The sequence below is a fragment of the Pelobates fuscus genome, chromosome 6, assembly GCF_036172605.1.
Source record: "Pelobates fuscus isolate aPelFus1 chromosome 6, aPelFus1.pri, whole genome shotgun sequence".
NCBI lineage: Eukaryota > Metazoa > Chordata > Amphibia > Anura > Pelobatidae > Pelobates > Pelobates fuscus.
The window spans coordinates 254,605,171-254,622,179 of NC_086322.1; the positions used below are offsets into that span (position 1 = coordinate 254,605,171).

At 40.1% G+C, this 17,009-nt stretch overlaps 1 protein-coding gene across 1 annotated transcript in view; it reads left to right on the forward strand.

Moving 5' to 3' along the window:
• The window catches only part of CACNA1G (calcium voltage-gated channel subunit alpha1 G), a 428,561-nt gene that overhangs the window by 26,761 nt on the left and 384,791 nt on the right, over positions 1–17,009 (forward strand). Inside the window, exons 2-3 of the mRNA XM_063458969.1 lie at positions 2,229–2,362; positions 16,126–16,223. Of these exons, the coding sequence (XP_063315039.1) occupies positions 2,229–2,362; positions 16,126–16,223 (232 nt within the window). The remainder of the gene's footprint in view (positions 1–2,228; positions 2,363–16,125; positions 16,224–17,009) is intronic.

Here is a 17,009-nt window from a genome sequence, read left to right on the forward strand (position 1 = left end):
TATTATTTGCTATACATTCCAAGTGCTGGATCCCCTATTTTGAAACATAACTGAGGAGAGCCTTTTCAAAGACAGAACAAGGGGGTAAGGGTCTGCTACCCATATTACACTATGTTATGTATTTTTTTTCTAGAGATTCCAGCTGTATCCCCTACTAGGTGTGTACAGATATCTTGTTTTATTTGTAAGGAGACTTGCTGGGAAAGCCTCCTTGAGAAGTATATATGTATATATTCCCTGGAAACAAGACTGATATGGCACTGTAGTCACCAAAACAACTTTAGCTTAGTAAGCAGTTGTTGTGTATAGGACATGCCCCTGAAGTCTCACTGCTCAATTCACTGCCATTTAGGAGTTAAATCACTTTTGTTAAAGCAGCCCTGGTCCCTGACTGTGGCTGATACAGTCTGCATAAAAATTGAATGGTTTCATTTTCAATCAGATATAACTTAATTTAAAAGTGTTTACTCCTGCTCTGTTGATTGAGCTTTAGTTACATAAAGAAGGCTCCTGCAGGGTCCAGCAAACTATTAACACACCAGGAGGTAAGAAATGTTAAAATCAAACAGAACTTGCAATAAAGGACATGTAAACATTAGATGACTCTTTACAGGAAGTGTTTAGGCACGTTGTGTTAGTCACATGCAGGGAGGTGTGCAAAGGGCTGCATAAACAAGTGATTTATCTCCTAAATGGCAGATAATTAAGCAGTTAGACTCTGACTTGCAAGTCTCACTTTTCTCCAGACTTGTGTAGGATTATTTCCATGCAAGTCTCAGGAGAAGTTAGACTTGCCTTTAGAGTGCTCAGATTAGTTAGCTTATAAATCAACCAATCAGAGTGCTCTTATTGAACTTTTGAAGAGAATTGAGACTTCTCTGTCAGTGCACTCTGGTTAGGTTGGAGCTCACTATGTCCCCCCAATGTTTAGTTATGAATAGCCTCCCCTGCTGTCCATAATTGGAGACTGTGGGGAACTCTTGGATGCCCAATGACTTGCCCACCCCCTTTATTTAAATTTCTGCACTCAACTCCTGATACATATATGTGGGGGCATGGGGAATCTGTGTTCCTGTGTATTTTATTAGCAATTGTTACAGTGAGCAGCCATGTCCTAGTCCCATTTTCATAGTCCCATTTGTCCAGATCAACCGACATGTAAAGTAACCTCAGAATTTGCACCTACTTGCTAGCGTGTAAACTGAAAGGACATCTGCATATGGATTTGGAAACAAATCCAATGTATAAGCAACTTTCAGGAGTGATTCTTTAGCATGATAAAAATGGATCCTCATAATTATATCGCTAAGGACTGACAGAGAGGATGCCCCTTAGGTTTGGTTAATCGGTGTGCCCAATCTAGGATCCAATCCCTGACATCCAAAATAGGCATGGTGGATTAAAACAATCACATAAATAGGAAGATCATGATGTGCTATACAAAGCTCATCAGTTTTAGGTTCTAAATGGTCAGTGCAGTCTTAAAGATTTTGCAGCATGGCCTGCATCGCCTTTCTTGAGGATTACAGATCACCAGATGAAGTGTAGGAAGTCTCCAGATCAAAATCAGTATCTGAGGCTTGTGAGGGAGATTTAGCAAAGCTGTTATCTCGGCCAACGCGTTTTCCTCATGGAAAATTATATTTTTGCTGCATCAGATTATTTGGTTTAACAGGTGCCATAGATGGAGAGCAGATATGTAATTTGAAGGGTATATATGCTGTGAGTTCGGGATATATTGCCCCTTCTAGGCCTCTGACCATGGAGAACTCCAAGCTAAACCACCGTATAGATAGAATTTAAAGTTTTTTCAAAAGAGCTCCAGTAGTACTTGGAATAAAAGGTACCCTTTAACAGTATGTTAAACTCTAATGGTTTTTGCATTTACATTGTTAATTCCTTTACTGCTATTTAATAGTAAAGAAAAACATAAAACTAGCCTCTGTATCTTTAAGAAGATCACATCTTTCCTTCATGGTTTAGCAGATTACATTTTTTTTCTTTCAATTCACTTTGAATTCATCTTATAGCAAAAAAATATGTATGTCAACATCTTTATAAATTATATTTTTAATTATATGACATTTTAATATGACAGCCTGTATTTCTTTATTTGGCATGTATATATATGAACATTAACAATGTGTACATCTTCTGATATTGCTTGCATATCTGTTTGTAAGCAATAAATGTTCACTTATAATATCAATTTTGTATTCTCAATGCAGGGCTTTGATGATTTCATCTTTGCATTTTTTGCTGTGGAAATGATTATCAAGATGTTTGCTTTGGGAATAATTGGGAAGAAATGCTACTTGGGTGAAACCTGGAATCGCTTAGATTTTTTTATAGTGATGGCTGGGTAAGTGTCATCATTTTGCTGCGATTATATGCATTACAATAATCTGTTTAATTGTCAGCATTATAAGAAGATCACAGACAAAAAGAAAATTGGTATAAATACTACATTACTGGGTACTGTGTTCTGTGTGTATTCATGCTTTATGTCAATTATAGTGCCAACATATTCCGTAGTAATGAAAAATAAGACAATTCTAACAAAAAAACATTTGACATACGAGAACAGTAGGTAAAGAGTGAGCCCTGCCAAAAATTAGCTTACAATCTAAAAGGATAAGGGACAAATACACAGAGGGAAGTGAGGGAATGAAATTGTCTGCATATAGCTGAAAAGATGGTATGGATCTTTGGTAGGAGATAGATGAAGGCTGATAGTCTTCTCTCAGATGTGTGTTTTTAAGTTTTTTTTTTTTAAGGACTACAGAGAGGGGGAGAAACTTAGAGAAGTCCTGCATGTGTGGGTCTGGTGTGCGGGCATGAAAGTACGCCTTAACAGATTGTTGGCGGAGTGAAGAGGCTGGATTGAACATGTCTGCGAACAAGGGAGGGCTTGGGCACAGATATGGAGAGCTTTTTAAACTTTGACCCAAATCCTAAGTGAAACAGGAGGCCTGCGTAGAGACTGGTAGAGTGGCGAGGTTTGGAAGCTGCGGGACATAAGATAGATGAGTCTGGCAGAGGCATTCCTTAGAACTATAGAGGAGCAATCTGGACACTTTTCAGGCCAATAAGGAGATTTACAATAATCAAGGTAAGAAGCAAGAGCATAGACAAGAAGGGGAATAGGCATAGACATAGCCTTATAGGGAGGAAAGACAAGGAGTGTGGTTTTGGGAGGTTGAGTTTTAAGAATTGCGATGTCAAAGACATTCCGTGGCAATCGGTGACATGATCTAGCACACTGGGGAAAACTCAGGCAAGGAGAGGTATGTCTGGCTATCATTAGCTTAAAAGTGATAACATGGCATATTATTGAAAAAACTGCCTAGGAATATGTCATTCTCATTGTACTCTGTTGTTTCACTCAGAGGCATAATGTGCACAGATTTGAATATATAACCATGAAGAGAACAGATAGTGAGCCTATCTGGTAGGATAGGCTAGTCAGCCTCCATTGGTAGGAGATGGAAAAGGTCATATGAACCCATAAAGGTACAACTTGAGGTCTGGTGGTCCAACTGCAGAAGTGACCATAAAAAAAGAGAGAAACAAAGAAAAAAATAATAATAAAGAATATGCAATAATGTCCATATAGCTGTGTACTATGTGATGGAAGGGATGGAGAGCAAAAAACTGAAAAAAACCGACATTAAAATGTGAAGTAGAGCATAGAGGCGAGTATAGCAGGACAAATGGCAGGTGCCACAGTAATTCAGAATATGTTGGACAAGCTGATCATTAATATAAATTAGAATCCGTCAATGATCATTTAAAAAAAAAAAAGTGTGTCAACATCAAGGAACAATAGCAATATATAGAATTGAGCATATGGAAATTAATCAACATAAGGCCTACATTATAGCCTGTATAGGGCTCAAACCTCTCAAATCTATCCATTGAATCTTCACAGTTTAAAAAAAAAAATCAGTTGTGCACATAAACATCTGGAATCCAATAGAAAAATAAAAGCGAAATACATTTTCTAAACTAAACTAAAAACAAAACAAAATGAACACAAACTTTTGCACAAAAGGTTCTCGATAATTGCAGAGACTTCCAGGAGAGCTCCATATTCTAATAACTGTAGAAAAGTCCACATTGAACATTTTAAAAAGGGCTAAGTGCAAGCAAATAGTCCATCTCAGAGCATAGACTGCTATCTCAAGAGAATGACCTGCTTCCATGCTGGTGATAAGGTGGGTGTTGGGAAGCAGTAGTCTGTGATTGTGAAAATTAGTTTTAAATGCAAAGAAGTCAAAGACCATCCTCAGGAGACTGAAAAGCAGTCATTATAACATTTCTCAAGACTAATATGTGGGTGCGAAATCCCCAGCATTATTACATAAGGTTTTCCACAGGGTCTTTGTGATGTCATGAAAGGCAATACATCAATATGGCCACAGACAAATAAGAATAGACTTGTATGAAGGCATATTCAGGTGGAATTTCAATCTTGACCTTACTGCCTTGTAAAAGAAACTTCTTTTGTTATATCTGGGATATAAAAAATCACACCAATATGAACAAAATTTTCATACATACATTTTTGTATTACATAAATCAATAAAATTATTAAAGAATAGATCAATAGTATTGTTAAAGAATATATCAATAGTAGTATTAAAGAATATTTTCAAGAGTTATAGAAAAAAGAAGACATCACCAATTAAGTCTGGGAAACCCAGCCAGCCTTGCCAGGAGTCTTAATCTGGAGATCCTCTGCACAGCACGTCTGCTTACAGTTGAGCTTCTGGCCAGTCTCCCAGAATTTCCCTCCTTTATTGGATTTTTGGTAACAGCTTATATAACTAGTGTAATGCGCAGTAGAATGAGTACAGACATGCAGCTTCTCGTTAGAACATGATGTTGCTTTATCTGGAAGCATTGGCCAGGTGTCCAAGACACAGGAGTCATGAATCACAAGACTGCTATGCACAATATTAATTGCCTGAAAGTTGTTATAAGAACGTAAAACTATGCAATAAAAAAATTTGTTACGAGAACATTGCAATAAAGTTTTAATGAGAACATAAGAAACTACACAATACCAAAAAATGTTATGATAACTTTATAACAGAAAAAAAGGGTAATCAATATGATATTACCTTTTCATTACACTTATTCACATTGATGTGCTTTATCAGGAAGAATCATATTTTGTGATAGCTCAGAGGTTAACAACTGGAAAAAACTGTTCCAGAAGGCTGACAGCATAAGGATGGTAAAGTTCTCAGAAACATCCTCCACATGTACATTAGTTTTCTTAGAGAGGTCCTCCAAAGCCAAAATGTATTATTACAGAATTCCAATTCTGTCTCAAATTGAAGAGTCTTGTAGGTAGAATGTCATGTGCCTCTAGAAACCCCCAACTTGTTTTCTACATGGGATGTTAGTCATCCCAATTTGATGAGGTTCTGGACTGTGTCTGGACTCTGAGAAGCTACCAGTTTCTCCACTGAGCCATCTTGACCATCAACCAGCAGGCCATGCTTTGCTGAGGAGCCCTTTTGTCTAAGAATATTACTTTCATCTGTCATAGCTTTTTTACCGTGTACTGGGATGTAAGTTTCTGTTCTTTGTGTTGACGCTGAAAAAACAAATATTGCACGGATCTTTAATAGAATTAAGCAGGCTCAGAAGATGGAGCTGAGGTTAATTCTGCTTGTCTGCTAGCTATTCCTCCTTAATTCTTAATTATTGGGGATTGGTTAGTTCAAGCAATTTGGATGGTGTTCCAAATATGATTGGAACTATTTAGCAAGAATTTAAAGAAGGCTTCTTCTGAACCAATTTGGCTTTTTTTTTTCCAGGTTGGCAGAATTTAGTTCATGCTACTGTTTTCCGATGCAGAAAAAAAATTATACATCTGGATTTTAAAATAAAAAAAAAAACACCAAAGTGAAGAAACTTTCACGTTCTTCCTCCAAACTACCAAGATCATTATTCCAAAACTTAATTGCTCCACTCTTTGGGTTATGCTGCCTAATCTGCTGCTGGGAGTAGTAGACAATGGCAACATGGTAGTTTTAATGCACATCAGCTTGGTTCTCTTTCATTGCAAATCACGGACTATGTTAATACATCTGTATCTCCAGTATGTAAAGCCATTGGGTCGGAGTGCCCCTTAATCCTAGAACCACACAGGAAGCTAGCACCAGCCTGGCGCAATTAGCAATTTGTTAATTCAGATGAGCATTGAGTAAAGCTTTTAGCTTCCTGACTACTACTGCTACATTTGGTGAGGAGTTTGCCACGAGGAACTTATTTCCAGGAAATCCCTGTTTTCCAGGTGGATAAAGGGATGACTTGTCCCAAACGGTCATTACTGTAGCTCAAGGTTTCTTTCATGTCCCTAATAATTGAATAAGAATTGATACTATCTGCCCTATTATTGTTCAATCCTCACACCCCAGTAAGGAGTCAATGCATATGGAGTGGTGGGAAGATAGAATATGAATTGCATTCAGCTCTTCCAAAATTGTTTCCAACATCTCTAAAGTAGAGTTCAACCACATGCTGACATCCTGTCATAGACAGTGTGTGGGAAGATTAGCTAGCCCTCACACTAAGGTAGAAATGCCCAGAAATCCTATGCAATGCTTAGGTTTGGTTACTACTTTTGTGTCAGCTTTTTGAATTGCACATTTCACTTCAAGATGTACAACTACAAAGGAACAATTTTAGGACCATAAACCCAATGTGCCAAATTGGATGGCATAATCGGTAACAGTCCTTGACGCTTGTTTAATCCTCATTAATACATTAGCAGCATTCTAAACCCTGCCAGTAGTTTCAAAGGTCCAGCGAAATGCCCTGAAAAAGTCCTGGTAATTGTTTACCAAAGGTCCATAAACTTCCCATAGGGGAAGTTTCCCATAGCCCACTCTAGCACCCTGTCAGTAAGCTAATTCATGATATATCCAACATTTGATCTATCTGTAGGAAAGAACGGTGGAAACATTTCAAAATTAAATTCTACTTGATTGATAAACCCTCTACATGTCTTAGAATCACCTCCATATCTAGGCAGAGGGGCCATGTGCACAGAGTGGTGTTCGTGTCAGATGCCACCATTACAGGGGAAACAAACTTGTGACTCAGGCAATAGACAAGCTGTTCTTTCTTGTAATGTCTGAAGTACCTGAGTGAACTGATCCATAAGGAGCTCCTTGCTCCTGTAACCTTGCTTCATAACATGCAATCTGTTGTCCTAAATCTGCAGAGTCCATGTTCCTATCACAATGTCACGAGGAATAACCCCCACACAGAGTCTAGAATAACGGTAACAGACTGGACTGAAATAGATGTATTACCAGTCTTTAGAGTGACCAGGTTTAATGTACAATAGAGAGAAGACAAAGTAAATGTCAAGCCTAGGTCAAGATGAGAGACAGCAAAAATGAGAACTAGCCAGAGTCAGGTAAACAGCATATCAGTAATACAAGTAAACAAGTCAGAAATGGGTTACAGAGAAACTCAAGATCAAGAACAAAGCCAAGGTCAATACAAGAAATATCACAATGTAACAAGGAACACTAAAGGGTACTGAGAACAGAAATACGATAGGACAGAGTAAATGGGGCCAGAATAATGTAAATACTGTTATGTGTGATTGGATTGGTTCACATCATGACTACGACCACAGAACCTACATGAAAGGGGATGTTGGACTGATAGGGACCAATTTCAGTTGGAAATTATGTTACAACCCCAGTGTGTCGATGTGCGCTTCAAATGCGAGCAGCATTCCCAATCCCGGGATTGTCTAGTTTGGTGCTTGCGGCCTGTTCGGAGGTTCCCGATTGGCTTAGGGACCCTGGGGAAAAATCATTACACAACACTACACTTCCAAACACTACTCTGTAATTTCTCTGTATCATCATTTTAGCCTTACACGTTAGGTATTTTTGTTGCTGTGCATCTCTCATTATTTTATTATTGATATAGCGCATATAGCGCCAGCAAATTCCGTAGCTCTGTACAATGGTTGGACTAACAGACACGTAATTGAAACCAGACAAATAGACGCAAAAGGACAGAGGGGTTGAGAGCCCTGCTCAATGAGCTTACATTCTAGAGGGAGTGGGGTATAGTGACACAAAAGGGTATAAGTAGGGGTAATGAAATAGGTTGCTAGAAAAGTAATCATTGAGAACTTAGTAGGTTATTTTTGACAGTTGCAGGAGAGGAGTCATGGGGGAGGAAGGGAAGAAAACACGCTAACAGTTTACATGATATGCTTCCTGAAGAAGTGTGTTTTCAAAGATTTTTTTGAAGGAGTGGAGACTGGGTGAAAGTCTAACGGAGAAGGGAAGGGTGTTCCACAGAAAAGGTGCAGCCCTGGAGAAGCCTTGGAGGCGAGCATCAGATGTGGGAGTTTGGACAGAGGATAGGTGTAGGTCTTTGGCAGAGCACAGGGGCCTTGACGGGACAGATTTGTGTATTAGGGAGGATAGGTAGGTTGGAGCAACATTATGTAGCACCAGAATCTTAAATTGAACCCTATATCTAACTGGAAGCCAATGTAGGGACTGACAGAGGGGGTAGGCGTAGGAGGTGCAGGCAGACAGGTAAAATGAGCCTTGCTGCCGCATTCATTACAGATTGCAGCGGTGTAATCTGGGAACACGTAAGACCACTGAGAAGGGGATTGCAGTAGTCAAGGCGAGAAAGAACAATGGCAGCACCTTATCCACGTCTGGTGTTAAATAAGGGCGGATATGAGCTTTGTTTTTGAGATGGAAGCGGCAGGATTTGTCGATCGACTGGACATGAGGTGTGAATGAGAGGTCAGAGTCAAAGAGAACACCTAGGCAGCGAGCCTGCGAGGTAGAGGTGATGGTGATGCCGTTGACTTGGAGGGAGACAGACACGGGAGTAGCAACACTTTGTCCCAACTCTCCTGCTACTTAGAAATGAGCTTCTTGGGGGGCGTGTCCTGACCGGAGAGCTGAGCAGTCGCATGCACTAGCAGCTCCGTTCCCGATCAACCTCAGAAGAGCCATTAAGCTGGAAAAAAAGCTTAAAATAAATAGCTAAAAAGCAGTGATGTCGCAACAAAAAGGGAAGAGGAACACTGACAGGTCGGAGAAAGCAAGTTTCTTCGCATCCAGAGCCAGCCAGCAGAAAAATGTACAGACGCAAGAGCAGGCCCAAGATGGCGACGATGACAACGTGGAACATGAGGAACAGACGGCAAATCAAACACCCGTCTTAACACAGGACTTAATGAAAGCACTACTGGAGGAGATGTCCAATAAAATACTCACCAAACTGGATTCAGCCATGAAAGATATACATAAAGATCTACGAGAGCTGGGCACAAGAACAGCACACCTCGAAGACAAAATGGCGGATTATGAAACGGCCCATAACACCATGGCGGACACTATGGACGGCCTACTCGCCAGAATAGAAGAGCAGGATGTCAAAATTGCGGACATGGAGGACAGGGCCCGCAGAAATAACCTGAGAATAAGGGGTGTTGCAGAAACGGTAAACGCACCGGACCTTATGGCCTACATTACAGGGCTCCTAAAACACCTCCTACCTGACTGGCCCCAGGAGATGCTCCTGATTGATAGAATCCACAGAACGGCGAAACCTGGCTTTCTACCGCCGGACACTCCACGAGATGTGCTGCTCCGCATGCATTATTTTCACGCTAAGGATGCGGCACTCAACGCTAATAGAACGAAAAAATCGACGCCGGAGGAGTACAAGAACATAACCATATACGCGGACATTTCCACCCATACACTGAAACGACGGAGGGAGTTCAGAGACATCACTCAAGCACTGAGAAACAGCCATCTCCCATATCGATGGGGATACCCAACAAAGCTCCTAATCACCAAGAAAGGGAAGACGACGGTAGTGAAATCACCGGAGGAGGGGTACACCCTTCTCAAATCCTGGGACATCACACTACCGGACCCCACAACCGAAAGAAGGCACATCACTAGACTTTCCCCGGACTGGCAGAAATCGAAAAAGCGCCAAAATTGACCACAAGCTGAACACACGCCGCATGGAGACAACCCTTGACTGATCAGGCTAAAACCTGGAGAAGGCCAAGAGTGGGTAAAGTAATAAAATGGCACAGTGACTAACGAAGGTCTGATACATTGGCACCCTTTATTCAAAAGACTACTGCAGATAGAGATATTATGGGAAAGACTGTTATACACTGTTTATTACTAATGTTTGCTAACATGTATAATGGGGTGATATTAATGTGGGAAGGGGTCATTACAGCAGGATAGACTGCTAGCCAGGCGGGAAAGAACCCGCGGTACAATAGATAAACCCAGGCCCTCCTAGGGGACCGCACATAAAATGACGATTTCCATGACAGGTTCAATGTATGTATGTACCAATGCCGACACCAATCACTACTTACCAAGGTCCATAACAAATGACTGAGGTTAGAGGACGGAGAAGATGTCGGACAGAAGCTTAGCTTCAACCCCAAGGCACGAAGATGCAGTGCCTAGCCACACTAATGGCAATGTTTAACGTTGTATATAACTATGTTAGAGTTGTTAAGTTTTATTTTTTATTTCCCTATTTGATTTATTCATATACCGCTACACAAGGTCATTATAACAATAACCACAAGGCAGTAGAGACTACACGGGGACACCCAATGCAGGTATCTCTGACACTAGCAGATTTGAAACTTAGTAGAATTACGGGACTGGCACGACCGGACCATAGAAGAACACACTCCCAAGCCCAACAGACACCTTCACTCGGCTCTAAAAGCTGGGAAGGAGTGCAGGGTGTCGCAAACATAGACTTGACAGAACACCACACAGTAAAACACCACAGGAAACCACCGTGAAGATCTGTACTTATAATGTGCGGGGGCTAAACAACCCCACGAAAAGACACCTACTTAATAGAGAGGTTAAATCACTAGATGTCGATATACTGTGCCTACAAGAGACACATTTTAGGCATAACGATCACCCACAGATCTTAACAGTACATTTCCCACACCAATACCACTCAACGTCACCACACAAATCAAAAGGTACTTCCATACTTATAAGCAAACACATTAACTTCATACCACACACCCAGGAAGTGGACAAAGGAGGCAGATATGTCATAGTAACCGGAACAATAAACGATATGCCATATACTTTAGTGAGTGTATATGCGCCTAACACTAACCAGGGAAACTTTCTGCGCAGCGTACTAAACAAACTAAACAAGCTCAAAAAGGGCATTATGGTGATCTGCGGGGATTTCAACCACATACTAGACCCTAAATTAGACACCACGTTACCACAACATCGCCACCGGCATCGCCCGTTAGCAAGACAATGTAAAAATCTGCAAAAAATCCTACACGAACACCATCTCTACGACTCGTGGAGAATCACACACCCGGAGACCAAGCAATTTACACATTTTTCTGCCGTCCACAATTCCTATTCTAGAATAGATGGGTTCCTAATATCAGGCTCGCATTTAGACCAAATACAAGCTTGTGATATACAACAGATCACTTGGTCAGATCATGCACCAGTAACTTTAGATATGAAAAACACATATGATTTTAAACACCGTAGCCCATGGAAGCTAAACAACTCATTACTAAAAGACAGGAACTTTACCAAAGATCTCCAAAATGATATAAACGCTTACTTTGCGACTAACGACAATGGAGAGGTGACACCAGCGACCTTATGGCAGGCACACAAGTCAGTGATTAGGGGCCTACTGATCAGAAGAGCTGCGCACATTAAAAAAATCACCCAAACAAAACTTAGTGCATGGCAAAAGGAATTATATGATCTCAACTCCCAAAACCAATTACGTCCACTAGCAGACCTTAAACAAAAAATAATGACAGTATCCAAACTAATACACCAACAGGCTCTAGAACAAACTCAGTCACACTTGGTGAAACTAAAAATAAATCACTATATGCAGGGAAATAAAGCAAGCAATCTACTAGCGTCCCACCTCAAAAAGAAACAAGCAAACCAGAAAATAGCATACCTCCTAGACGCCAAAGGTAGAAAAGTTACCAAACCCAAAGACATAAGCGATGTATTCGCCAAATACTACCATAACCTATACAACTTGAAAGAAGATGATAACACTGTCCAACCTACAGAAACGGGCATCCAAGATTACCTGACACAGATAACTCTACCAGAACTCACAGTACAGCAAAAAGCAGACTTAACTAAACCGATAGACGCCCAAGAAATCAGATCGGTTATTCAAACATTACCCATAGGCAAATCACCTGGACCAGATGGTCTGACGAACCTGTACTACAGAACGTTTAGCGAAACACTGGCACCCCACTTGGCTTCGACTTTTAACTATGCAACAGCCACAAAATCACTCCCACGAGCCATGTCGCTGGCCCATATAGTCACACTGCCGAAACCCAATAAACCCGCTACAGTCCCACAAAACTTTAGACCCATCTCATTGCTAAACACTGATGCGAAAATTTTCGCGAAACTTTATGCAACAAGACTAGGAAAGATCATACCACATCTCATACACCGGGATCAAGTGGGATTTGTTAAGGGAAGACAGGGATCTGATAGCACGAGGAAAATACTAAACCTACTGCACAAACTTCAGACACAGGGACAAGGAGGCCTCTTTGTATCCTTAGATGCGGAGAAAGCCTTCGATAGGCTGCATTGGGGATTCCTCAAGGCAACCTTAACTAAATTTGGGATACCACAAGAATTCACAGCAGTGGTGGAATCACTGTACAGCGCACCTACAGCACAGGTCCTGAACTCAGGCTTCACGTCAGAGCCCTTTCACCTAACAAATGGCACACGACAAGGATGCCCCCTGTCACCACTGCTTTACATCCTGGCCCTTGAACCATTAGCCAGCAAAATCAGAGAGAATATGAATATACATGGCATACAGATAAAAAATACCGAATACAAGGCAGGTCTGTTTGCGGATGACGTCATTCTGACGCTCACACAACCACTCATCTCACTTCCCAATCTTCTCAAAGAAATCAAACAATATGGGGACCACTCTTACTACAAGCTTAACCTCACTAAAACACAAGCTATGGGGATAGGGTTATCCACTAAAATACTGACCCAACTTAAGGAAGGATTTCAGTTTGACTGGAGGGAGGATTATCTCACATTTCTAGGTCTAAAAATCCCCAAACACCCTGCGAAATTGTTAGAGCTAAACTATGGTAGACTACTGCGGGAGATGGGGGACACAATGAACAGCTGGGAAGGCAAATATCTGTCGTGGATAGGTAGAATGGGGGCCATAAAAATGATACTACTACCCAAGTTCCAATACTTATTGCGCACTCTACAAATTTTCCTCCCAAACTCGTACCTCAATAAATTACAACAAATAATCACGAGATTTGTATGGGCAAACAAAAAACCCCGAATAGCCACAAAAATCTTATGCAAACCACTGAAACATGGAGGCCTCGGCCTCCCAAATGTGCACTTGTACTATAAGGCCGCCTTAATGTCAACAGCCTTGCAAACACACGAAATGAAGGAAAAAGGGGAAAGACCACAATGGGAAGAGATAGAATCTGCCGAGGGAGGTCATAAAGGCTTAAAATACTTGTTTTGGGTACCACACAAATTAAGACCAAAATCACTACATGTTCTGCCGACAACAGCGCTACTGCTGAAGGTATGGGACTCATCAATAAGAAAATTGGGACACGATAAACAATGGGCATTACAGACACCAATGCAGAGTCTGGCCATAGCCAACCCCACTATAAGCATTCGCCCATGGGTACAAGCCGGATGCACGAGAGTAGGCCAACTAGTAAGTAGGGGCACAGTCAAACAATTTCCTGACTTGCAGCAAGAATACACCCTGCCAAGTAGCACCATATTCTCGTACCTCCAGATAAAATCCCTACTAGGGGACAACACTAGCAAAACCACCCCCCATTCCCTAAAGATCCTATATACAATAAGTGAAACAGGCAACATGCCGAAAAAAATGTTTTCTACGCTTTATGCAACATTAAGTGACAGCACACCAAACGACGCACTCGATAAACTCAGAGAGGACTGGCACAGAGACATACACAAACGATTTACAGATGACCAATGGCAAAAAGCTTTTACAGCACACAAAGGAAGGTCAAGATGCTCCTCACACGTGGAGCTGATGAGGAAAATCCAGTATCGGTGGTACCTGGTACCAACCAAACTAGCTAAAATCTACCCAAACACAACAAACCTATGCTGGAGATGCAGGGAAGAGACGGGAAGCATGTACCACATTTGGTGGACGTGCCCAAAGATAAAAGGATAATGGGAGAATGTGGGGGGGATTATTAATGACGCCTTACACACGAACATAGCACTAAAACCCGAGAATGGACTGCTCTTCATGATCCCGGACGAGCTCCACAAAGCACACAAGACACTTCTATTTCACATACTAATAGCGGCAAACACGTTGATAGCACGAGCATGGAAGCAGACCGCCTGTCCTAAACCAACAGAGCTCCTATCTCAGATTGATCTAAATCTAACATACGAAACTAAACTCATGACCACCTACTCTACCCCGACTCACCTTCTGGAGGCCAAACAAGAGTGGGATTCGTTTATACAAGGTGGGAACAAAGAGACCCAATCTCTTAACACACGAACACTAACGGTGTAAGTAAGATGCTTTAAGAGGTGAGGAATGAATGACAACACAAGGGTATCATGTCCCCCCAAACGAGCCTTAAATAACAATAAGGGCAAGGGCTACTTTCTATATTAAAGACTAACAAGCACACAGGCTGTCAGCGCACAGGTGCTCATACCTTTCCTATAGTAATATGTTTTCTTTTTGGTAATGTGTTGTTTTTTCCCACTCTAAAACTAAGGAAGAGAAGGCCACACGGCCAACAAAGCCAGCTTTGTGCAAAACGGTTTAAATGTACATTGTTAGAAGGATGTGGATTAATAAGTCACCTACGATGAAAGAGACTCTACTGTAAACGGTTTATGTTTTTCTGTTCTCTTTTTTTTTTTTTTTTTTTTTCTCTTCTACTTATTTTCTTGTTAACATGATGTGCAATATATGAATAATCTGAGGTTCTGCTGAACCTAACAACACTTTCCCCATCACCCCCCTTTTTCCTTTCTGTACCCCTGTTTATGTTCTATATTAACTGTGAAAAAAATTTCAATAAAGAATAAATTGAAAAAAAAAAAAAAAAAAAAGAAATGAGCTTCTTAGGGAAAGTGATACACAGTTGATACTAACTCGAGCTGATACTCCCCCAAGACTGGTATTAAATTGATAGGGAGAGAACATTGAGTATATTGAGCTAGATGGTCTATTGAATTAGATTGTAAAGTGCTGTGATATGACCTGATGTTACCAGGTGTGGTGAAATATAAAACAGTAGGTGTTCAAGCATACAGACATTTAAGGAAAGTGACCATCTGGTAAGAGCAAATTTATAAATGAGAGGTACGTTTATAATAGTTGATAATATGTTTAACGTTTCTTAGAAAAGTTAAGTCTTATTACTGGTATTTTATCACTATGAGTACAAGTCCTTAGAACCAGAGTTACCCTCCAATAAAATCCAGTGAATTCTAAACTTGCTCCCCTTTTCTGTTTAAGCAGGACCTGGTAGACCAGAAAAAAGGAGCTTATATGGGACTAAATGATTTAGAGTTAAATTAAAAGGTAAATAGAGCTAAAGGATAGACATAGACATACATTGAGAAACAGAGAGATAATAGAATTCAGGACCAAAAAATGTAAATGGGAGAAACAAGGGGAGATAAAACTGAATGAAATGCCCATTACTCTACTAAAGCGTGATATTTCTAAATTGCTTTAAACATGGTTGAGATGAATATTGGGAAATTTGGAAAGGAAAGTTTTTGTCTTTCATTTGTCAAATCACTGGTAGAATTCAAATAGGAAAACTATTTTTAAATGTAACATGTTTGCTTGATATTAATTATATTAACAATTCATTTGAACATAATGAAGATAATGTTTTATATCTCATAGTTAAAGGAAACCTAAAAATGCATTGCTTAGATTCTGAATTTGTAACCCCATGGCCTATGTGTTTGTGCTTAGGATGCTGGAATACTCTTTGGATCTCCAAAATGTTAGCCTGTCGGCGGTGCGCACTGTTAGAGTTCTACGTCCATTGCGGGCAATAAATAGAGTGCCAAGTAAGTAACTTTCAAATTATGATTTTTAAATTAACTATATTAAAACATTGTACTAATTATATAACTTTATACTTGATAACTTTATATGAGTCTAGTTTATAATCTTTTTTTTTTCACTAATAACCAATAGAAGGAACTAATCCAACCAGTTCCCTTAAAACATGAAATGTGTCATGTTCATTTGTGCATTTAACACATAGATCACCACAACATAACATACATCTGATATATTTATGATTCTTTATGAGCCTCTGACATCTGATACTGTTAATGACATAGGCGATTGTAAAAAAAAAAAAAAGGAAGAGCCGGATTAGTATCCATATTGAAATATAATTGGTTTAATTGACTCTTTTTCCAGTGTTCCTCAAAAGTTTGGTCAACATCCTTCTTCACTAACAATACCTTCCCCTGTACTTGTGTCTTAGATCCATCTGCCACCTTGGTCTGGATCCTTTCCTGAGGGGGTCATCATGCACTCTTTAAAAAAATACAAATAATATTTGCACAGCATAATTGAGCCCCATTTATGTATAATTATAATTGTAATGGCAGGAAGACATTTGTTATTGCTACCTCATGTCACCTAAGACATTCTTGAAAGAGCTTGTGTGATCACATAATCTTTGTTCGTTATAGCATGTTTAATAACTGTAATGAATGTATATTGTAATATTTTAAGATCATAGTGATACAATTAATCCATATAATGTATGTGTAAATTAACTATTTGCATCCATGTTTTTTCTGTTAACATAAGCTGGTATTTTTCAGTGTGCTGTATAC